At 39.4% G+C, this 24,655-nt stretch overlaps 1 protein-coding gene across 4 annotated transcripts in view; it reads right to left on the bottom strand.

Moving 5' to 3' along the window:
* Positions 1–24,655, bottom strand: part of RAPGEF4 (Rap guanine nucleotide exchange factor 4) — a 257,949-nt gene that overhangs the window by 76,654 nt on the left and 156,640 nt on the right. For all 4 annotated transcript variants that reach the window (XM_036744587.1, XM_036744589.1, XM_036744588.1 and 1 more), the window contains 5 exons: positions 7,204–7,288; positions 6,424–6,484; positions 3,834–3,910; positions 3,212–3,358; positions 1,291–1,406 (listed from right to left, as the gene is read on the bottom strand). In XM_036744587.1, the coding sequence (XP_036600482.1) occupies positions 1,291–1,406; positions 3,212–3,358; positions 3,834–3,910; positions 6,424–6,484; positions 7,204–7,288 (486 nt within the window). The remainder of the gene's footprint in view (positions 1–1,290; positions 1,407–3,211; positions 3,359–3,833; positions 3,911–6,423; positions 6,485–7,203; positions 7,289–24,655) is intronic.

Genomic DNA, 24,655 nt, shown 5'->3' with positions numbered 1-24,655 from the left:
ACCATAGCTTCTCATTTTTATTCTTTGAGTTTCATAGGGACTTTTGTCTTTGTTTTAATAGGCTGATACTTTAACTGTACAGATATCCATGATTTAGAAACGATTCCTAATATTTAAAAATAAATTTATACTGGCATTTTTACATCATAGTGATGCTATTATAATGTGCTATAATGGTTTACATGTATCAGAGAAGGCTTGAAAACAGGTTTTTATATTGGTTATTTGGGGGGGGGGTTGGCAAAGTCTGGATTTCCCATTTTTAGTCCTGGTTATACTGAGGGACTAAGCAAACAGTCTAATCTCATTAAGCCTCCATTTGCTCATCTTACAAATGGGGAGGTAATACTAGATGACTTTGAAAGTTCTTTCTAACTATTAGCATTCTGTGACTCTATGGTCCTTATTTGTTCAGTATGCCTATGAAAATACTTGCAATTCATTCCCTCTGGCCGCATAAGGATTTGGTGATATTTCTCCTAGTTAGTACATGAATTTGCTTTCATTCACAAATTTAATACTCATCTCCATATTAGAATATGCCTTTTCAGTTTCTGAAGGAATGTTTTAAGATTCTATAAAAACATGTTTCTAGAGTCTACTAAGGAAGCCAAACATATCTTATAAACCTGCAAAGCAAACACATTTGATAGACATCTTGTGTAGGAAGATGCAGATAAAAGCAGAACTAAAACAGATTATTTTTTAAGAGACTGTGAGTCAGATAGAGGGTCAGAGGAATAAGAATCAGATGTAGTTTTGAATTTAACAGGCAGGTGGGTGTTGACAAAAATCACTAACACCTACTGTCCCGTGCTCAGCAGACGGAATTCTAAACACTGAATTCTAATTCTAGCCATCCATTCTGTTGACAAAAACAATAATGCTTCTTTGCATTCCCAAATTTCTGAGCGAAACCTCATTTCTTCCTATTGTACAGTTACCTACTGGCCCTCTTAGATGATTGATACCCTTTCTTCTCTCCCTTCTCTCCTGTTTTCTTCTTTAAAGGCATCTCTCTAAAGTATGGCAAAGAGTGAGAGATTTTAGTCTAAGGCGATATTCTTTAGAGAGTGATTTCAGATAGCACTAGACCTTATACATAGTCAGAAATTGATACATTATGATTTATGAGACGTGTGATTTAGTCTATCATATTAAAAAAATTAAAAAGAAAAGTGACATGCCCAGCGATCTTCCACAGAGGAGAATATGCTATTATAGAGATGATGATACCACGTGCAAAGGTTAATCACTGCCTGGCAATTGCAGGGTTGGATGAAAACATACTTTGGCTGAGGCTGTGAGTTTCCTTGATTAGAAGCTCTGTTTCCTGCTGGGACCTTCTCCAACACCAAGACATCTTGGTCATGTTCTTTAAGTCTTACTGTGTTCGCCTCAACATCCTAGAAATACAAATCACATCACATACCAATGCCATTTATTTAGAAAATGACAGAAATACTTGAAACCATTCAGACATTCAAATGGGGCTTGTGAGGATCCTCACTATAGAGCTGGAAGGGAGCTTAGGGCGAAACTGAGACCCTGAGAAGTCAAATGATGTGCTCAAGGTCACACAGGCAGTAAATGGCAGAGTCAGGATTGGAACCTAGGGCCAAACAGTATGTGGACTCCCTGGTTGATGGGCAATGATCTCACATCGACAGCGTTGTTGTTGTTGAGAGTGTTGACAACAACACTCATTTTCAGTCGTGTCATGAAGACCCCATTGGGGGTTTTCTTGGCAGAGATACTGGAATGATTGGCCATTTCCTTCTCCAGCTCATTTCTGACCTAAATGATGAAGGGCGGGTTATTTATGGGTTTGATAAGAGAAGGCAGGGAGATCAGGAAGGTCCTGGGTCCTGCACTAGAGGTAGTGAGGTACTGAGTAGAGACAATGGTAAGCATGAAGGCTGAATTACCTCATATCAGGTCCTTTCTCATTTACACGAGAGGAAGAGTTAGAAAGCAGGGCACTGAGATACAGAAAGGTGGTGGGGAAGGAAGGGTCCCTACCAAATGGGGAAAAGAGCAGAAAGTACAGGCTTCTAGCACTGGGCTTAGACCTTGGCTAAGTCATTTAACCTCTTAGTCTCAGTTTTCTCATCTGTAAAATGTATTACTATCCCTTGTTGTTGTGAGGCTAGATTGAGATAACATTTGCAAAGTACTTTGTCAGCCTTAAAGGACTATGTTAGTGCTAGCCATGATGAGGAGGAGAAGGAGGAGGAGGAGGAGGAAGAGGAGGATGATAATGAACTAAATGCAGGGGTGGACATACTGGTCAATATTTAACAAGTGGCACTCCAAGGGGAAAAAAGTAGGCTTGACACACTCTTAAGTTTCATCTGCATTATTAACATTTTCTCTATAGCTTTCTTAAGTCTTCTAGACAGTTAACTAAATAATAAATCAAGCTCTGATTTGTAGCCTTTGCTGATTGCAGAAATCTAAATGCTCACACTGAAAATTTAACCATCTACTCTCTCTCTCATGACAATTCGAATTGGTTGTGGTATACTCCCAACTATATGCTGCTGCTTCTCATCATGTGGAGGTTTCATTTCTTCTCTCGTTTTTTGTTGCCCTTCTATAAGATAGAACTGGAAGAGGACCTAAGAGGCCTCTTATCTATCCTGTGTGTATATATATATATATATATATATATATACATATATATATAGACACACACACACATACACACATATGAATTTATGTATGTATATGTATATGTACACATATGTATATGTATATGTGTGTATTCCAAATGCAACTAAATACATTAATTTAATATTTTACAAAGGAATTTTTTTATATTCACATGAATCAAATATCCTGCATTGGGCACCTTATTTTACAGGTGAGGTAAGTTAACCAGAGAGGTTAGGTTACTTGCCCATATTACTATATGCTACATACATAAAATACTGAGTAGTATTTTAAGGGACAGAGACAGGATTTTAATCCTGACCATTTAAGGGCTGGTGGTTCAGTGGTCTTTCCACTATCCCCTTCTACTTTATCTTTCTAAATCTGTTCTTCTCTCTCTTTTTCAAAATGTGATTGAATTTGTCATAACGGAGATTTGTTCCCAGAGAATTAATTTGTCAGATTCAAAATATACATGAATTTTGTGGGGAAAGGAGTTCTTAGTGACCATACAAAGATAGGATTCCCCACCGTCAGGGGCCTGCTCTCCACTCACCCTTAGGATCCGGTTGAAATCTTCTTTGTCCACTCTTAAGAAATGGCAGTTATCTTCTCGTAAGACGATGGAGGCCGCTCGTGGCGCATCGTTTACCAGGGCTAACTTCCCGAAGTCGTCTCCTTCGTGTAGGGTGCACACCACTCCCTAAACACAATGGGAGATTCTAAAGGAGCTGTTAGAGCACCACCCCCACCCCCAGAGCCTCTGTAGTCTATCTGGTGCTCAAGCAATAAGAATATAGATGCATTTTACTGAGTTCTACCTGTCTCAGGGTGCCTGAGGGAGGGTGTTTCGTAAGAATTCAGTTTCATTTTCCTCTCTACACTGTTTTAAATTAGCTTTCTCCAACAGATGAAACCACCTTGAGTTATATTCACATGGTCTAGGACCTACCTTAAGAAATTCATACACTATAATCAACAGGGAGGAGAGCACCAGAAAAGATAATACCATACAGCACTATGATAAAGTGGGATCATTTCTATAAGAGAAGCTATATTCTCTTTATTAAATCAGATAACAGTGTTGTTGCAAGCTCAATGCTAGTACTTTGGTGTTAATTCTTACAATTACAGCAGCAAATGGAGCATATTAAGGTTTCAAAAAGGGGGAAAAATACCTTGCCATAAATGACTACATTCACTGATCCTTTTAGGATAATATACCAGGAGGTACCTTCTTCACCCTGGTTAAACACTGCAAGAAAAAGTAGAAAAGAAAGAAAATACTTATAATAATAATAGAAGTACATCAATATAAATTGCAGCCTATCCAATTATGATTTTTAAAAAATCAACACCCTGACATTATACATTTATTCCAAAAGGAAAAACATTACTAGAAAACTTTAACCTATTCAAGTAGATAAAAATAAAATGTTTCTGGACTTCCACCAACCTCCTACTCTGGTACCTCATACTGGTGTGGGGGGGGGGGGTCATAAACTTTCAAATATTAGTCCAGGTATTTTTCCCCTTAATAACTATTTATCTAGCATAAGGGTTGGCAAACTATCACATGAGGGCCAAATTCTGTCTCTGTCTGTTTTTGTACAGCCAGTGAGCTAAGAATGGTTTGTAAGTCTTAAAATACAACAAAGTTTTATTTAGAAATGTAAAACCTTTCTTAGCTTGAGGACCTTACCAAAACTGGCAGCAGACCAGCTTTGACCTGGGGGCCATGGTTTGCTGATCCTTATTCTAGACTCAGACCATAAGCCTGGTAGGTTCTATCCAAGCTGGAAATGCCTCAAGTATAGACCACTGAGGCTGGTGTGACCATTGACTGAGGGCCAGCCTACCCGTATGGAGAGGCTTATAGTTAAGACATTGGCCAGGTCATGTTAAGGTTATAAAAGTATAAATGCTTTCATGCCACAGGGTATCATGGTATAGAAAAATTGAGCGAAAAAGAATACCCATGATCATGAAATCATGGGTCCTTGATGTACTGAAGTTTAATACATATAAAGGAAACAGAAACATTTCTCCATTTGTCATCTATTTATTTATCTATTATTCACTCATTCATTAATTTATTTTTTCTTAAATATCAGTTTACTAGTAATCCTTCATTTTCTAGATGAATGCTACTTTCCATAAAGCAGGAAAAGCAGTATACCTCCAGAGAATTTTAAAAAATTTATAGTTTGTGAAGGAAATATAAAAAGTATATTACGGTATCAATAATAATAATAGCTAACATTTGTAGCTCTTGCTCTGTGCCAGGCATTTTACAATTATTATCTCGTTCAAACCTCACAACAACCCTGGGAGGTAATTGCTGTTTTTATCCCCATTTTATAGATGAGGAAACTGAGACACACAGAGAGTAAGTGACTTGCGCAGAGTAATAGAGCTAGTATGTGTCCCAGATAGGTTTTGAACTCAGTTCTTCCTGACTCCGCTGGCACTGGATTTAGAGTTAAAGGATTTTAGTTCAAATCTGGACTCCAGCTGTGTCAAATTGGGAACATCACTTAACATCTCTAGCCCTCAGTTTCCTCATTTGAAAATAAGAGGCTTGGATTAGATGATCTCTAAGCACTTGATGAGCGTGAGTTCTTATGACTCAAAAGCTCACATTTACATGGGGTGTCCTAAAAGTCTGAGGATAGTTGGAAGCTTAACTGCCCTAAGACTTTTGGGACATTCTATCTAACACTTTGAGGCTTATAATGCACATTCCTCACAACCACCCTGCGAGGCCAGTGATACGACTATTATCCCCACTTTACAAACAAGGTCACTGTGACACAGAGAGCTTAAAGGGTGGAAGTATGTGGAGGAGCAGAGGGTTTTGTATATCATTGCAACTGGAGAACTATGGAGTCACAAAAATATTAGAACTAGAAACAGTATTCTGAGAAGTGGTCGTCAGCCTTCCTCAGACTGGCTAGGGGTCCGTCACATAAAAATAAAGGAAAAAAAGGTTAATAACCCCTTACATTGTGGATAAAATTTTAGCCTCCAAGTCAGGACAAGCTGGGTATGAGTCCCCCCCTGTGACACATGTGACCCTAGTCAAGTCCCTTAAACTCTCAGTGCTAGAGACCATCTATTCCAACTGCAGGATTTTACAGACGAAGAATAAGAGCTTCAGAGAGTGAGAATGACCAGAGCCCAAGGTTACAATAGCTAGTTATTGGCAGAGGTAGGCAAGGAGAGCTAGTTTAGAGCCCTCCCTAGAAGAATCATGGGGCAGCTAGGTGGCACAGTAGACAAGATCTAAGTTCAAATCCTGCCTCAGACACTTACTAGCTGTGTGACCCTAGGCAGGTCTCTTAACCTTGTGGCCTCAGTTTCCTCTCTGTAAAATGAGCAGGAGAAGGAAATGGCAAACCACTCTCGCATCTTTGCCAAAAAAAAAAAAATTCCAAATGGGGTCACAAAGAGTCTTACGCAACTGGACAGCAACAACAGTAAAAGAATCATAGAGGTAACTTGCTTCGCTCCCCCATGCTCTAGGCTTTGCTCACAACTTCTGTAGCCAATCTAGACAGGAAGTGAGAGCACTTGTAGGCCAAATGCTTTAGAATCTTAATGACTGGTAGAAATCATTCTAGCTGAGAGCCAGAAATAGAAAAGCTTCATGTACCACCCCTCCCTTCTCTCCCAAATGGCTACTAGACTCTGCAAATAGCTTCTCAGGGTGTATGCTTTTAAGAATCCCTAACTAGTCAGCACCTTCAACAAGGGGGCCTCACTTACATACGGTCCCTCCTTTGGCATGGGACTCAAAGATGAGAACCCCGGCTAACTCTCGTTTCACCTAAAAGAAAGAGAGGAGGCAATTCAGAAAAGGCAGGCTTATTTATATCATATTTGCTTTTTACTGTGATGCTAATTTTATGCTTTCTTGGTCCACAGACTTTTCTGCTGCCTGCTTCTTCAGGGTGAATTTTCCTTTCCTTTCTTAAAGCTCCTATAAGAGCTAATTTAAAAACCAGTCAAACTAGCATTTATTAAACATTTACTGCATACCAAGAATTGCGCTGAGTTCTGGAAATACAAATGCAAATAGAAAGACAGTCTCTGCCTTCATGGAGTTTACACTCTTTAAAAAATCAGTTTTTTGAGTATTTTGGACTTTACCACATTATTTTTGCTCCCTTGAGGTATGATTTTCAGTGCTCAATTTATACTTCTCCAACTTTTATTGAACTATTCTATACTTATTGGTAATTATTCCGTATATACTTACGTATTTATTTGTGGTCTTGCCCATCAGAATGTAAGATGTATTCCTTGAGAGTAATAATTATGTCATTATTTTTGTATCCCTAGCATCTAACCCAGGTGCCTATCACACAGTAGGCACTTAACAAATGCAAGCTTGTTCATTCATTGATTGATTCTTTGTATTGGCACACACGGCTTTTGTAAAGGGCGTGGGAACAACAGTACCAATGAAATATTACTCATACACACATCATCCCCCGACCATTTCTGTTGACTCAAAAACGTTACTGAATTGAAAAAACAACTTACTGTTGTGGAAAGATGTGATAAGGCCTTAATGTGAAGCAGTTCTTCATAGATAATCTCCAGATCATCTACAGTCCTCTGGCCAGGCCTGCAAGTGGGGAGCATAAAGGAAGTGATGAAGGGAAAGAACATATTACAAAAAATCTGAGTGGACTGAAATATGCTGTTTATGGAAATAGATTTACAGGCCAGTAAAGTGGTTGGGAATGTCTTCTCATTAAATTGAAATCAACAGAAGGAGAGATTTATGCCATTACAATTCCAAAAGGAACTGTTGAAATAAATATGCTTGTTGGTGGAAGGAAATGAAATAAATCAAATGAAAAAGAAAAAAAACAACTCAGCCTCTTCTCTTCCTTTGTTTTAGAAAAGGAAATACCCAGGGCCATAGACTCCTAGATTTCATGCTGGAAGTGACCTGAGAGGCCTTCACTCCCTGCCCCTTCATTTTTCAGCACTCAGAAGTGAGATGTCTTGCCCAGGGTTACACAGCTAGTAAGTGTCTGAGAAGTGGGATTTGAATACAGGTCTTCCTGGCTCCATACTCAGGCTACAGCATGGAAAGTCACCTCCCACATGACATTGCTGATTACTTCAGGATATAGAAATTATTTCTTTTTTGATTAAAAACTTGAAATAGCACAAAATGTAATTGAGATAATTAACTAGATGTGTGTTTGCTCAACCCTAATTCCTTGGGATCCTTTGTTATTCTTTCAGTATGGGTTAATAATAAAAGTAATGGTGATCATTATTTGAATTAAGGGGTCGAAATGGTTCTAAAACCCCCACTATTTCCCTTCACTCCTGAGAAGGGGGCAGATGGAATTATTCAGAGGGGAGGAGAAAGGAGTATGAGGGAGATTCAAGGAGGAATGAACAAGGAATATTAGATGATGATTTGAGAAAGACGATATACCCCATTCAGACATAGAAAAAGAAATGCACCCTCAAGTGAAAAGAAAATAAATTTAATAATTAATTAATAATAATAACTATACTAGAAGTCATATAGCATCTTAAGGCTTGCAAAGTACTTTACAAATATTCTCTCATTCTATCTTCATGATAACCCTGGGTGGTAGGTGCTATTATTATTCTATTTTATAGATGAGGAAACTGACTTGCCCAGGGTTACAGAGCTAGGGGCCAGATTTAAAGTCTGGTCTTCCTGACTCCAGGTCCAATGGTTTATGCACTAGATCACCCAACAAAATGGGAAGGCGATAAGATCACCTTTTGTTCAGGTGCTTAGTTAAGCAGCTCAACCATCTGTGAATCAGCAAGCACTTTTTTGTGGTAAGAAAAGAACTGGGAACAGGCAGCTGCCCAGCAACTAGGGAATGGGTGAACAGACAAGCTATTTGTAGGATAAATGGAAAATAATAAACAGAGTGAAGATACTAACAGAAAGGGAGAAGGAAAAGCAAGAGGATAATCTCTTATGAATTTCAGAGAACTGGGCATTGTGTGGCATCGAATTTTCTGTGTGATGGGAAATAGCAATCCCTATTTTCTGAGTTATGATAATGAATACAATGGAATATTATAGAGCTATGAGAAATGATGAACATAAAGAATTCAAAGAAACACAAGAAGACTAATATGAATTGATGCAGAGTGGAGTGGGTAGAACCAGGAGAACAACATGGTGGCTGAATTCAGAATAAATGCAATGACCAACACTGAATCCAAAGGCCAGATAACTACAAACGTCAAATTTGACAAAGACTCTATTGCTCTATCCGTTGGTTTAGTCTGACTGTTGCTGTAATATAAAAAACAAAGTAATAAAATGTTTTTAAAACCTTTACATGACTAAAGGTGAATCAAAACATCCCATAATAGAAAATAGGGTTAAGACATATTTTAATACAGATTTTATGAGTGTGGTGACAGATAAAGAATTGTATAGGCAAGAGTACACTTTATATCTCATTATTTTTTTTCAATACAAATCAAAAGCTATGGTACATAAATCCAGCTAGATTTGCATTTCCTAGTTCATCCCCCATAAGGTGATCAAGAATAAGCCACGGGATCTGAGATCCAGTAAGAAGTATCCACATTTAGGCCCTGCCATGGATCACCAATGAGAGACATAATCACATGCCAATCTCATGTGACATGGTGGGACCTAGAAGGTGCAGGCCCCATATGGGGATATACCTATAGGACAAGGCTCAATTAGAAAGGTCTCTAATGCAGCCGGGGCCTTCTTCGTAGGGAGCCTAATCTACTACTTGACTTACACATGGGGGTTTTGGAAGTAGGACCCTTAAGGATTTAAAAGTCAATTGAGTCACCTCCATCCATCCCCCCACTTTAAAGGCAGCTAAAGTGAAAGATTCCAGGTAGGTGTAATAGGATTATGGTTCTTCAGTACAAGGAGCAACCCCGCTGCTCCCCTTCTCTACACTAGCTGCAAATACCAAGGTAACCAGACTAGAAATCTTGCTAAGAGCAAAAGCAGCAACCAAGCCTCATTCACACCTCTGTGGGGTGTGATGTCACGGAGGGAGGAAGGAAGGAATTAAAGTGGGGGAAGGAAGGGCCAAAATTAAATCTCTAAGAGTAAAGAATATAACTCAGGTTATGGGATGTCTGGCCTGTGCCTTTCTAAAGTTTGGCAGGAAGGCTCCTTATAATGTGTGTGTGTGTGTGTGCGCGCGCGCAAGAGAGAGAGAGAGAGAGAGAGAAACTGAAATGGGCATGCAGATTTACTCTTAAGGTTTCAAAGATGCACTGTCCTTTAAAGTGGGTGTAAGCTACTGAACTACTATCAGAGGGTATTCATGCTCAGCTATTTTACCAGTAATAGAAATAATAATGGCAGCTAAGAGTTATATAGCATTTTCAAGTTTACAAAGCAACATATGACATTTTATTGAACCCTCACAATAATGTTATGAGATAGGTGCTATTATTATCCCCATTTTTATAGATGATGAAACTGGGGCTGTGAAGTGACTTGCCCAGGGTCACACAGCTAAGTATCAGAGGCAGGATTCGAACCCAGGTCCAAAATTCTATCCACTATGCCACCTAATGAAATGCTTTAGACACCTATGTAACCAATCCCCTTTGTGACAAATAGCATGTGTTTTTGAGAAAATGGCTGAAGTTGGGTGTGTGCATAGAATATTTCCCTAGAATATGGTGAGGCTAATAAGCCCCAAACCTGGGACCTAAATCTTTATCAGTTCCAGGTGCTAAACAAAAGCACATAACTTAATACAACACAATAATAACAATAAATACACAAATAGCTATAATACAAGATATCATGAGGCAGCTGATGACTCAGTGGATTGAGCACTGGGCCTGGAGTCAGGAAGACCTGAGTTCAAATCCAGCCTCAGATATTTCCTACTGTGTGATCCTGGGCAAGTCTCTTAACCTCTGACTGCCTGACAAAATGGATCCACTGTATCCATTGGAGAAGGAAATGGCAAACCACTCCAATATCTTTGCCAAGTAAATCCTGAATAGTGTCACAAAGGGTCAGACATGGCCAAAACGACCAAACAACAAAAGAAGTTATTATAGGATAGCATTATTGTGGAGTTACAAAGTGAAGGAGGAGAGATAATCAAGGAAGGGTTGCCAGAAGAGGTGGCATTTGAACTGGGCTTTAAAGGTAGGCAAAGATGGAGCAAGAGGCTATTCCAGGCATTGGGAATGCTATGAAAAAAATTACAGAGGTATGTAAGTAGAGTCCGTATTTGAGGGACAGAGGATGTAGTCTAGCTTGGTTGGAATATGAAATGTGTAGAGGAGAATAGTATGGGCCAAGGTAAGGGGTATCTGATTGTGGAAGACCTTAAATGTCAGGCTGTAGACTTCATAGTTTATCTGAAAGGCAACATTTGAGCAGCAGTGAAATGACAAGATATATGCATAAGAAATTAGATTTCAGCAGTGGTATGAAGGATAGATTGGAAGGAGAAGATGAGAGTGAGAAAACCTGTGTGGAGATTACTTTGAAAGTCGAGGTCAGTGATGATAAGGACTTGTAGTAGGGCAAAAAATAGGGTAAATGAGAAAAAAAAGATGCTGCAGAGGTAACCAGGGATATGACAGATGAGTGAGAAGGAAGAGTCAAGATACAGTTCAAGAAAACAGCAGATCGGATTGTGGAGCTATAGACACCATAGACAGAGCTAATAAAGGTAGAAAGAGGAACAAGGTTAGGGGGAAAGATCATGAGCCCCATTTTGAGTTTGACATGCTGAAGAGATATTTAGGTAAAGATAGAATGTTGGCACGTCTGGCGATACAAGTCTGGATCTCTGAAGGGAGACTGGGACTCAGAACAGATTTTTGCCGAGCTAAATACTGGAAAGACTGAAGGTAGAGATTCATAAAATGGGAAACATAAAAGCAAACTAAATAGTCAATAGAGAAAATGGGGTCAAGGATGGATTTGTGGAATAGTCACACAAAGAGATCCAGGAAAGGCTAAGGACACAATAAATAGTAGTCAAGGAGGTAGGAGGTGAACCAAGAGAATTTCTGATGCTCTTGGAGAATATCCAGAAGGACAGGAGGGATAACAATTTTTAAAAGCTGCAGAAATGTCAAGGACAAGGAAGGCTGACCACAAGCCCCAAGATTTTGCAATTAGGTTAAATGACTTGCCAAAGTCACACAGCTAGCCAGCAGCAGAGCCAGGACTAGAGCCCAGATCTCCTAAGACCTATTTCACATAATCCATATAGTAAACAGTGCTGCAAAGAAGGGCTCTTTACACAAAGCTACTTCCATATCATGGAAGACTATCCATAGGCTAAGTATTTGGATAAGTTGTTTACTTCAAATTCTCAAAAAAGAATACTACTGAATGCTTTGTACTGGTCCAATCCACTGCTTGGTTACTTTGATATTTACCACTTTATCTGTGGTCAGAGTCAGATGGGGAAAAGCATAATGGAATAGAAAGAAAGTCAGTCTTGGATCCAGAAGATACAAAGAGGAAATAGAGGAATTTTTCTTTCTCATTTTTGAGAGAATGGCACACAATATTCATAGTATAATCAATCAACAATCATTTAGTAACTGACTATGTGCCAAGCGCTGTGCCAAGTGCTAGAGATATAAAGACCAAAAAATGAAACAAAGCCTTCTCTAGTCTTACATTCTGTTAGAGGACACGACATATACATAGATAAGAATATATAGAATAAATATATAAAAACATTCATATGTGAATAAACACAAATAAACAGTAGCCTGAGCAAGATGGCACTAGCATGTGGGGGTACCAGGAAAAGCTTTGTGGAGAAGAAGGTACTTAAGTAGCATCTTGAAAATACTGATGGATTCTCTAAGGAGAATGTGCAAAAAGCACACTGGCCTCGGGTTCAACGGCCTTGTGTTCAAATTCTTGATGTATAGCAGCTGTTTGTCCTGAAACAAATTAATTGACCTCACTAAGCCTGGGCTGTGAAATGGGAATTCAAAATACTTGTTCTACCTGCTTCACAGGGTGGTTGGAGAAAATCTCCCAGTAAATATTAAATCACCAGAGAAATGGGAGACATTGTCCTAATGCCTGGCACAAAGTAAGCACTTATTAAAATGTTTGTTTAACTGAAAGTTACTTGACTCAAACCTTATTTAATGCAGCTACTCTAAGTGATTTTCCTGAAGAGTAGGTCTGACTATAGCAATCTCCATTTCCCCAAACTCTAGTAACTTCTATTGCCTCTATGATTAAATAAAAACTTTGATGTTTAAATTCCTTCACCCCCAAGTCTTTTCCTACATTCCCAGTCCATTTATACATCATTCCCCTCCTTGTAGTCTGAGATCCAGCCACCCTGGCCTGCCCACTGTTCCACACATCCAACCTGTCTGCCTTTGCTCAGACTGTCTCATTGGCATAGAATGCTCTACTTCCTCACCACTGCCCTTTGGAATCTATAATTCCCTTTAAGACTCAATTTAAGTGTTACCTTCTAAAATAAGTCTTTCGTGATCCCCTTACCTACAGATGTAATCCTTTCTAAAATGAACTTGTATTCCTTTTGGATCTCACCTATGAAAATGTGTATGTGTGTGAGTGTGTGCCCATGCTCCCACCTCCCACATTGAAATATAAACTCCTTAAGGGCAGGGACTATGTTACCTTTGTCTTTAAATTTCCATTACCTAGTACAGTGCCTCGCACATTTTGTTTCCAGTACTTTACACAGTGCCAGCTCATTTTACAGATTAAGAAACTGAGACAAATAAGGTAAAATGACTTGCCTGGGGTCATACATCTAGTAAGTGTCTGAGGCCACATATGAACTCATGTCTTCCAGACTTCAGGCCTGATGCTCCGCTCACTGCACCACCTAGGTGTCTAAATTCTTAACAAATGCTTGTTAATTGATTTGTGGATTGCTTGCATCAGTTATGCTACTGTATTAATAACTCTTACTCCTAAACAAAAACCCTTATAACTTTCAATTATTAATTGTTTTTAAATCTCTGCTCTCTCTGAAATGTGGGTGTATCTCTGAAACTATCACAGAAAGAGAAAGATATTATCCATAATTTTCAAAATTCAGTTTTTAGGGAAAATGGGCCCTATTTGAAGTTGGAAGTATAATCTGATGTTTCTGCTCATCAGAGTGGATTTTTAAAAATTGTACAGTGGTAGGGTTTGTGAATTGTGCAGACCCCCTCCCCCCACCCCGAATCTTTTTTCCCTTTGTGCTTCCTGTCTTTTAGTTATGAGAGGTCTAGTCAGGGGTTATGTCACAACATGAAAGAAGAAAGAGAAAACTGGTAAAATTTATTCTACTTTTGGGAATACATAGAAAAAAATTTTTTTTTAAAAAAAACTCTCTTAAGGCCAGGATGTTTTAAATTTATCGTAATCATTCCCTGAAGTACTCATGCAAAAGCCTTTTACAATAAAGTGTTTTGTACAAAAGATTTGGGAAGGATATCTGCTTATTAGAGGGGGTGGAGGTAGAAAGCAGAAAAGGCAGGAAGGAGGAGAAAAGAGAAATTAGAACTGTGAATACTGGAGGGAGCAAGTCTACACTGGCACAAGGGTGAACTAGGTAAGTTTATAGTGTTGAGTGAAACTCCGCCCAGATTTAATGGAGATGGGGACCAGTAAGAGGTTCTAAGGTCAGACTGTACTTTATAGACAGTCCCAGGCAGAGTGTAGCCCATAGATACTCTTACAATTCTTGATCCTTGAATTAACAGAATCCAGTCCCCTCCGTAGTGACTTATGGGGGCAGCTGGTCAAATGCTGATGTTTTTCTGGTAGATAAAGCAGTGCTCTGTCCATTGTTCCACCTAATTGCCTAAATAACCACAGGGAGGATGCATCATACCAGGACCATAGGTGTAAAAAAGGAATTAGAATAAAATAGGGGCAAAACAATATTATGGGGAAGTAAGTGATGGCATTTGTTCAGGAGCTTCTTCTGAAAAGGCAGACTGAACGTAACATGTACATAAAAATGTCACCTCAAGTGTTTTGGAGTTTTAAAGGACCTTTTAATGACCTTGAACACAGGGTCAGTTATGTGAGCAAGATCACAGAAAGAAATAACAGTAGCTAGTATTTATATAGCGCCTACTTGTGCCAGACACCATACATACTAAATGCCTTACAAATATAATTTCATTTGACCCTTACAACAAAACCCTGGGAGTTAGGGGCTCCTTCCTTGCAACAAAAAAAGCAGTAAAGACAATTGCTATAATGACAATATTGTTTATGAAGTATCCTTAGAGTCCTACTTCTCTGCTAAGAGGAAGGAAACAGGTTCCATTATCTGTTCTCCAGGACCAAGACTGATGATTGTAATTTCTAAGAGTTTGGTTTTCTTTTAGTGACCTTTTCATTTAAATTATCGCAGTCGTTATTTTTGTCAATTCATACAAATCTTTCCATGTTTCTCTGAATTCATCATATTTGTAATTGCTTATTGAACAAGACTATTCTACTACATTCCTATATCACAGTTTGTTTAGTCTTTGACCAGTTGAGAGAATCCACTTTCTTCCCAATTCTTTGATGCCACAAAAATAAGTCAATAAACAAACAGATAGGTAGATAGATAGATAGATAAATGCTGCTAGGTTCAAATAACCTCAGAGCATTTTTTCTGGATCTCCTCCTTTGCCACTATAATAATTTATCTTGTATCATGCTTATTTATTGTTACCATACTCCCCACTCCCACCCCCACCCCCACTCCAATCAGATTCTATGCTCTGGTTGGGCAGTCTTTGACTCATTTCATCTTTGAACACTCAGCACCTCACATGGTGCCTTCCACATTTTAGATGGTTAATTTATGTTCACTGTTGAAGTGAATAGGCTCAAATATTGAGTTTTATTTACCCCATTGGTTTGCAGCAAGAAGATGCATCATACTGTAGACAGAGCAAGGGATCCGGAAGGAGAAGGTCAGCTTTCCGATCTCAGTTCTGTCACTGACTATTTTTATGAACTTAGGCAAGTCTAGTTTCTGGTGCCGATTTCCTCATCTATAAAATAAGAGGCAATGACTAGATGACCTCTAAAGGCTCTTTTAGATTTAAACATGTGACCCTGTGAGGTAGAGCAGAAACTGAAGTATTATGGATGAGATGCACGTCTACAAATAGGAGATATCCCTGGGACATTGATTTTATCTCACTGTGGATACCCTATACTGGAGAGGATATTGTGTCTCTCGGGGGATGGGCACTCCTAGGATTATTCTGGAAGGAGACTAATCACTGCCACTTAGGATATGACATACCAACTGTTAGACTTGTACTGGCTGTCTGGGAACTTTGCACCTGTTAGTAACAGGAGTATTACCAGGGAACATGCATAGTCATCCAGTCACTCCTAACACACATAGGAATGGCTCTAACTATACCAGAATGGTCCCTGAACTTGCTTATTTGTGTTCTGACACATGTGATGAATGACCAAGGTCTATTCAACACACTAGAGGTGCATCATTGCCACACAGAGTGGATTAGTAAATTTGGGAGTTGTTTTTCTTCAGTCATAGCTGACTCTTCATGACCTCATTTGGGGCTTTCTTGGCAAAGATACTGGAGTGGTTTGCCATTTCCTTCTCCAGCTCATTTTACAGATGAGGAAACTGAGGCAAACAGGGTTAAGTGACTTGCTCAGGGTCACGTAGCTAGTGAATGTCTGAGGCCAGATTTAAACCCAGGAAGAGGAGTCTTCCTGATGCTAGACCTTCTGCTCTATCCACTGAACCACCTAACAACAACAACCACACCTGAGTGGTCCCTGAACCTGCTTATCTGTGATGTTACACATGTGATGAATTATTAAGGTCTGCTCAAGACACTAGTGGGGGAGGGGAGCACCATTGCCACACAGAGTGGATGAGTAAATTTGGAATACAGGATACTTAAAGCCCAGCTTTCATCGTGTAATTGTATCAAGAAGCTTCAATAGCTCTCCTTTGTAGAAGAGATCAAATTTGAAATCCCTAGTATTAAAATTAAGGTGCTTCAACACTGTATCCTAATCCCACCACTACTGTTTCTCATTATTTACATGTAGCCTACACTTAAGCCAAACCAGAATGCTTGTCATCCCTGACCACATTCAATTATACTTTCTATTTCAAATGTCTTTCCAACAGAAACTATATTCTGTAGCTTTGTACACAGAGGATTTACTAGGCTTAAGATTTAGGCGAAGTTTTTTTTTAATTATACGTGTGACAACTTTTTAGTAAAAGCGTCCATTCTATACATCTTCTTATCAGGTGATTATGGTCTAATATACCTAAGAAAAAATGAGCTCCTAAAACTAACTGGATAAGCAAAGGAGAGATGTCCAAATGTGGAAGAAAGATTAGAGCTGCACACTGAGTGGTCAGCTGAAGAGGAAACAGGCTGAGAAATTTTCTGAGCTACAAAGAGTTCACCCGTTCATCTTGGGATCCAAGTAACTTGCAAAATATGAAGCCAGGATCTAAAGCATAGTTAGTCCAATCACGAAAACAGAGCATTCAAAATATCTTCAGATGAAGGTGATCTTTTTGGTTATTATCTGGCAAATGTTTTAATGCGGTTAGAAAAGCTATGCTTTAAAGGTATGAAGAAGTTTGCTTGTTTTTATGTCCAGCTTAACCAACTGCAAAAGCAGGCATTCATGAGAGAGGCTTGAGGCAGAGAGAGGGGATCTTGACTCCCGGCCAACTGTAGCACCAATTCAGCTGGATGCTGAAATTTGCTGTAAGTCACAGGGATGAGATCAGGCAAAGCATCAGGGGGACTGACCAACCTCTGCCCACCAAAGGAAATCAAACACTCCGGCTCTTCTTTGTATGCTGGTGGTGCCCATTATTTAACACCCAGGTATAAAAGCCAGACTCAGCAATGTTATAGGCACAGGGAGAAAGAAACCAGCTGCCACAACGCCGATAGCTGGGCAGTAAAGACTAACTCTCCCATGGACGTGTACTGTCCTGCCCTCTAGTGTTTTAGAAAACGTTCACCCCTCTCTACTTTCCACTGATCAGATGCAGGTACTTTTCTTGATCTACCTTCCCCCCAAGAGCATCAAGTAATATTTTAAGCAGTGTGTCCTCTTACCGTAATCACTGAACAAAGTAATAACTTTAAAAGATAGTTTCTTCTGGCAAACAGCAGCATTAACCCTCTTTCATACTTCATGGAGAACTGAGGGGGCAGGTGTGAAAGGACTGAGAGGCTATGCAGAACACACATTCTGCAAATCAGCACCAGCTTGTTCAAAAGGTAATGAAAGGGTCCCAAGGACTGAAAGCAATTTGGCTTTCAAGAGTAAAGGGAACACTCTGCCCTGAACAGGAGGAGATAACTCCCATGTACCTTCATAAGAGCAACCTACGAGGTTTGGACAAGTGAATCGACTCTCAAGCTACTCTCTGAGTGGCAGCCCATGGATGTAGCTGGTCTTTACTTGTCCTTCTCCAGATGTCACAGGGAGAGATATTAGGCATCCCTGCTTCTTTACAAACCTGCATGGTGCCCCATTGAAGTGGATTTGTCAGATCCTGCTGTGGGAAGGCCTAGTTTCCGCAGGGGATGCATTCTGGCGGCAATGTCTAGTTACAGACAGGATAATAAATGGGGATGGATGGAGAAGCAGTTTATACATTAAAGGCTTGGAGGGCTCAGGTGATATTGGAAGCTCCTGGTAAATACAGCTTTATCAAGAAATTTATCAAGGTCAGAGACAGAGATCCTCAGTTGTTGGAACGTGGCTAAAATGTGGGATTTAGCCAGCCCCTAAGTGGCAGAATGGTGTTGGCAAGCATTACCATTCTTTTTCTCTCTGCTTTGCTCCCCCACCCCACTTTGGGCCTTACCTAATGAACTCTGTAGGGGAAAAGGCTGCCTGCCCAGGTCCTTCAGAGCAACCCTCTGGTATCCTTGTTTCCATGGGTACAATGGATAAGACTCACATCCAAAGAGGTAATTTGTATAAATATCTGACAAGACCAGGGTGGGCCCTCTGCAAAGGCTACAACTTACACAATGGTCACCTGTGAACAAGCTTGGCATTTTGAGAATCATGGACTGAAGTGGCTCATGCTGACTTCCATGATGCATTTGCCCTTTACTGAATCACCTGCTTTCCTCACTTCTAATTCCAGATTTTCTTCTCAGCCTAGAAGAGCATTTCTTTACTCCCTGTATTTAGATCTCCCCTTTTCAACTTCTCTTGAGGGGAATGTGAGTATGCCAACACAGCAAACCCTCTTGTACCCTTCTTTTCTTCTTCCCTTTCCCAAAAATCATATTTGTTCTGCTTCATCATTCTAACAATCCTCCATTTGAAGCTCATGATCAGGTACAATCTTGAAAAAAGAAAAGCAGATTCCTTTAAAAGGAAAGGAGAGTGAAGGGAGTATTCCAAGAATCTGGTAATCTAGGGCTTTTAAAGGGTCATTTCCCAATCCCACATGGCTTACTTGTCTGTTCTCAGCCTGTCCCTTAGTTGTCTTTGCTCAGAAAAGCATGCTTGCTTTTATCAGGTGCAATAAGGCATCTCACCTATAATGCTTTGCTCATAAAAGGTTCCTAAATGTTTGCTGAGTTGAATGGAATGGAACAGAATAATGAGCCGAATCCAATGGCTTAGCAGAGCCATAGCCTGCTGGGCTGTTGGAGAAGCTTACACAAACCTGAACTTGATTCCTTCTTTACAGGTTGGGGAACACAGAATACACAAATCTGTAGTAAATGGCAGGAATTTTATGGGATTGCAGTGTCACATCTAGGCACTAGTGTTTGGGCGGCTCAGCTCAGGGTCTTTGAGTTCTGGGTGTTTGTGGGTTAGGGTTTTCCAGTGTATTTTTTCTTTTTTTTCCAGTGTATTTTTTTAAAAAAAAAATTATGTGTCTGACAACTTTTTAGTAAAAATGGCCATTCTACCAACCTCCTTTGAAGCTAAAGATTCAACATAAGCTTAAAAGGCAAAACAGGCTTTCCTTTAAAATAACCAGAAAGAATACTAGATGGGGAGTCAGAAGGCCGGTTTCTAATCTTAGTTCTACCTTTCATCATGTGATCTCAGGAAAATAATTTCTTTCTTCCTCAGTTTCCTCACCTGTAAATGAAAGGAGTGGACCAGGTGACTTATAAAATCCCTCCTAGTTCCAACGCTCTAAGTTCCATGATTCTAAGGCTAAATATTAGACTGGGAAAAGGAAATTGGGTCCTAGCCAAGACAGTGTCATTGTCTCCTTACACGATCCTGGATGGGTCAACTTAAATATACATGTATGACCCAACATACCCAAAAGTGCTCTGAGGAGGTACCTTATAGATGTAATGGATCCTTGTTATTTTTCTTCTGTTAATAATACTAATCTTTCAAATATTTATTATGTACCTACTGTTGGCAAAACACTGTTTCAGGATCTGGAGGAGGCATAAAGTTTAAATAAAATGCAGTCCCTGCTGTCATAGAGTTTATAGCCTAGCAGGAGGATAAGACTGAAACAAAGATAACTAGCTGACTTGCTATTACATAAGTGCATGGAGGAATTGCACAACAAAATCTATGTGATGTTCAAAGGGAAAGTAACTCTCAATAGGAGAATTAAGGAAAGCTTTATGGCAGAGGAAGTATTTGAATTGGGCTCTAAAGGATGGGCAGAAATTCATCATGTGACAAAGGAGGAGGAAAACATCCTAGGCACAGTGAACAACATGTGGAAAGCATGAAAGTTCAGGGTATGTGTGGAAGCAATTCAGTTTAGTAGAGCCATGGAGAGGAGAATGAGAGAAGCCTGGAAAGGCAGAATGGTACCAGAGTGTGGAGGACCCTGGATGTCAGGAAAAGAATCCCAAATGTCATTTAGTAAGCATTGGGGAGCCACTGTAAATTTTAAGCAAAAAAAGGAATATGACCAAATTGATGCACTAGGAGTATTATGGTAGCAGCAGCAGTGTGAAAGATGTACTAAAAGTGGCAGAGCAGAGGGAAAAAAAACATTTCAGGAGGCTTTTGTAACAAAGAGGAGGTAACAAAAATCTGGACATTATCATCCTCATCCTCACCATGATAATAGCTAACATTTATGCAGCACCCAGGGCATCTAGGTGGCACAGTGGATAGTGCTAGGCCTGGAGCAAGGGTTCTCAAGTTGGAGTCCAAGACCCCGAGCAGGTCCATGGATAGATTTCAGGGGGTCTGTGACTTGGATGGGAAAAAATATCTTTATTTTAATATAAATGATTTCCTTGAAAATCCTATGTATTTTATTTTATACATTTAAAAGCACCATGCTGAGAAGGGTTCTGTACAATTTCTGAGTTTGCCAAAGGAGTCCATGACACACACACAAAGTAAGAAATTCTGTCTTAGATTCAGGGCTGTTTGGAGGACAATGAGTGATTAAGTGACTTGCCAAGGTTCACAAAATCAGTATGTGAACCACAAAGTCAGCACTCGAACCCATGCCTTCTTGACTCTGAAGCCAGTTCTCTTTATCTAGGCAGCTGCTGGATCTATAGTCTGGAAGGCCTGAGGTCAAACCTGATCTCTGACCGTTACTATCTGTTTAACCCAGAGCAAGTCACTTAACCTCAGTTTATGCATCTACAAGATGGGGATAATAGTAGCACCAATCTATCAGGGTTCTTGCTAGGCTAAAACAAGATAATATTTACAAAGTGCTTTGCAAACCTTAACATACCATATAAATGCACGCTGTTGTTGTTATTTGCCACTCCATACTGTTCCTCTGACAGCTAGTACTTTCAATGATGGACACAGAATTCAAAAAGAGCTTGGCAGGCTATAATTTGGGGCTGAACTTAATAAAATAATATTTAGTATGGATAAATATAAAGTCCAACATGAGTTTAAAAAAATCCACCATGCAATGCTATGATATGGAAAACGTGAATTAAAACAGTTCAGCTGAAAAAATAATTGGAGATTTTGGTGTATTGTAATGTCTTTATGACTCAACAAAGTGATTTTAGCTGCCTAAAAGTTAATGCATCCCCAGACTTCATTAACAGAAATGTCATGCCCAGACAAAACAGGTGAGAGCTTTGGTATCCTCTGCACTAGTGATTCCACTTTTGTCACCACTGGGTTTTCTTCTGAGAGACAAAACAAGAACTAGGAGAGGGCCACCAGCTGCCAGAATGGTACAGGGATTCAAAACCATATTGTACGAGAGATGCTTGGAGGTGTCAGTCGGAAGAAAAAAAAGTTCTAGGGTGAGGGGAGAGGGTGATGATAGCTGTCTTCAAAATAGGAAGGACTCTCTGTTTGAAGGGTATAATGGATGCTGGGTGGGCCCAAAGGGCAGCTCTATAACCAATGAATAGAAGTTAAAAGGTGAGAGTTTTGGTTCAATACGCTCATTGATGTAACCCTTGTGATTTATTGCTGGTGTTTGAGCAGAGCTAAATGATTGGACACGTTGGATAAGGAATTCATTCTTTGGGCAAAGGCTGGGCTAAGTGAACCTCGACAGATATTTTTAAATCCAGTGATTCTATGCTAGAGAACCCCTAGTCAGTTACTAAGGCAAGGCTGGATTCAGATCTCACAGCTACATAGGATCCCAAATGATATTTCCACTGTATCAGCCATTTCAAATCTTGATCATGCAATATCTTTAGGCATCTCCATTTATTTTCACTCACCAAAAATAACCTATACTATATATCAGTTTTAGGAGGGGATGGAGGTGTAATTATTGCAAAATCAAAGGTAAACATCTTCCCCAAATCTGACAATCACTTGACTAAGCTCTATCCTCCTACTTCTGGGGAGTGATTGTTCCCCTTGACCCCCAGGACTGGTCTCTACCTTAATAAAAGAGGTGGCACATAAAGTTCCTGCTGACGGAAGAATAATACTGAAGCTTACTCAGATGCCTGCTACTTGTGTGAACCTGTGCAAGTCAGTCAACTAGTCAGTCCAAAAACATTTATTAAGTGCCTGCTATGTGCCATCCACTGTGCTAAAGTCATTTCAATTCTTTGGACTACAGTTTCTTTGTCTGTAAAATGAATATAATAATATCTGCATAGAATTATCAGAGGTAGCCAAGTGGCATAGTGGACTTCAAGTCAGGAAGACCTGAATTCAAACCTGGTGTCAGACCTTTGTGATCCTGGTTAAGTCACTTAAGTTCTGTTTGCCTCAGTTTCCTCACCTGCAAAATGGGGATAATAATAGTAACCTACCTCTCAGGCTTCTTGTAAGGATCCAATGGGATAACATTTGTAAAGTGCCTGCCTTTCAAAATGTTAAAGAAGTATATAAATGTTAGTAATATTAACTAGATCACTTCACAGAGTTGTGAGGAAAGTACTGTGTAAACCTTAAAGCATAATACAAACATAAATTTTGACATAACTCTTAATATTAATTTAATTAACTATCAAATAACTATTAACCACTAATAATAACAGAAATGGCAACTTGATAGGCATAGGTGATAGGTAACCAGGGTTCAAGTCTTGCTTCTGGTCTACGGTGATTGTGTGGCCCTGGACAAATCACTTGGTCTCTCAGTGACCTTAGAAAACTCTTTGTGTCTCTAAGTTGCAGATCCTGTGTCTACTTACATTGGTAGAAACAGTTTCCTCACCAGGAATTTCTTAAACCGATGAAATAATTGGTTCAAATAACAACAATTAGGACCAATGATAATAATGATGCTTTATGTTTTGGGGATGGGGTAGAATAGGTAAGAGAAATTTAAAACAAAAGATTTTTTTTGAAGTCTCTATCTGCATCTTCCATTTGTGTGAGTTTAGTTAGTCCTTAGGTGTGTGCAAATGAAGGATAAGTGGTTAATTGTTCCCAGGGTGGTTAGATAATTACACTAGAAGGATCTTTAGGGAAATTATTTACTTCCACAATTTTTCATGTGGTAATTTAAGGTAGAATTAAGTGGTAAACTTACCAACATCTGTTACATAGTAGATGGAAGGACAAACAGCAAATTTTTTTATTTAACAAAAACTGGCCTCTGTCAGTTTCTTTCTCTTTTTGCCTTGTCAGTTATTTGAAGAAAGGCTTGAAAGCTCATAATGCTAAGCACTGTTGGCTTTAGGAAGTCTGAGACCATATGACCCCACAGTTATCTGGATTTTAAAGTTTGTACCTTCAGAAGCATTCTGACCAAACAGAAAGACCTTTAAAATTGGATTCACTTCCAGGCAGGGAGGGGTGTGCTGGTAAATGTTTAACAACCCAAGGGTGGAACAATGTGCCTCATGACATACTTTTAAGATTAACCTGCATTAGTAACATTTTCTCCATCACTTTCTTCAGACAATCAACAAAACAATAAATCAAGCCCTCATTTGTAGTTTTTGTGAATTTCTGAGGTGTAAATGTTCACCTTGAAAATTTAACAATTGCCTCTCAGGAGTCTCCAGCACACCTCTGTTCTCAGGCCTTTAAATGGGGCCTCATTCTTAACACTACTCCGCCAAATGAGGTGCTGGATAGAAAATCCTTAGCTGATTAGAAAATCTGCTCTCGGTGGGAAACCCTAGGTATTGATCTATCTATAGTTAGTTCTTCTCCAAACTCTTAAGCAATAGTTACATGTAATAATAATTTTTCAGATGAATAAACTCAAATTCTCTGGTTTTAGATCAAATATGGCTCCCAAATTCACAACTGACTACAATTTTGTTCTCATGTCATTTTACTTTCCTTTTCCTTGTTTGGAATAAATCTCCTCTTTGCCTATTTCTTAACTCAGCTTCTTTTCGAATTATAGAATCTTAACCCTGGAGTAGATAGCGTTTCTGTATTCTAGGGCTACCAAGTAGGCCTAAATAAAAAAAAAAAAACTGCACACAGAAGAGAGTTTGGCTTCACTGGACTGGACTTTTAGGAACAATGTTGGGTGTCTCGCGCAATTAACCAAAGATTGTAAATTGATTAAGTGTTTCTTATGTGCTAAACACTATGCTAGATCAT

The sequence above is a fragment of the Trichosurus vulpecula genome, chromosome 2 (genome assembly GCF_011100635.1).
Source record: "Trichosurus vulpecula isolate mTriVul1 chromosome 2, mTriVul1.pri, whole genome shotgun sequence".
Lineage (NCBI taxonomy): Eukaryota > Metazoa > Chordata > Mammalia > Diprotodontia > Phalangeridae > Trichosurus > Trichosurus vulpecula.
This window is presented reverse-complemented; position numbering and strand designations above follow the sequence as displayed.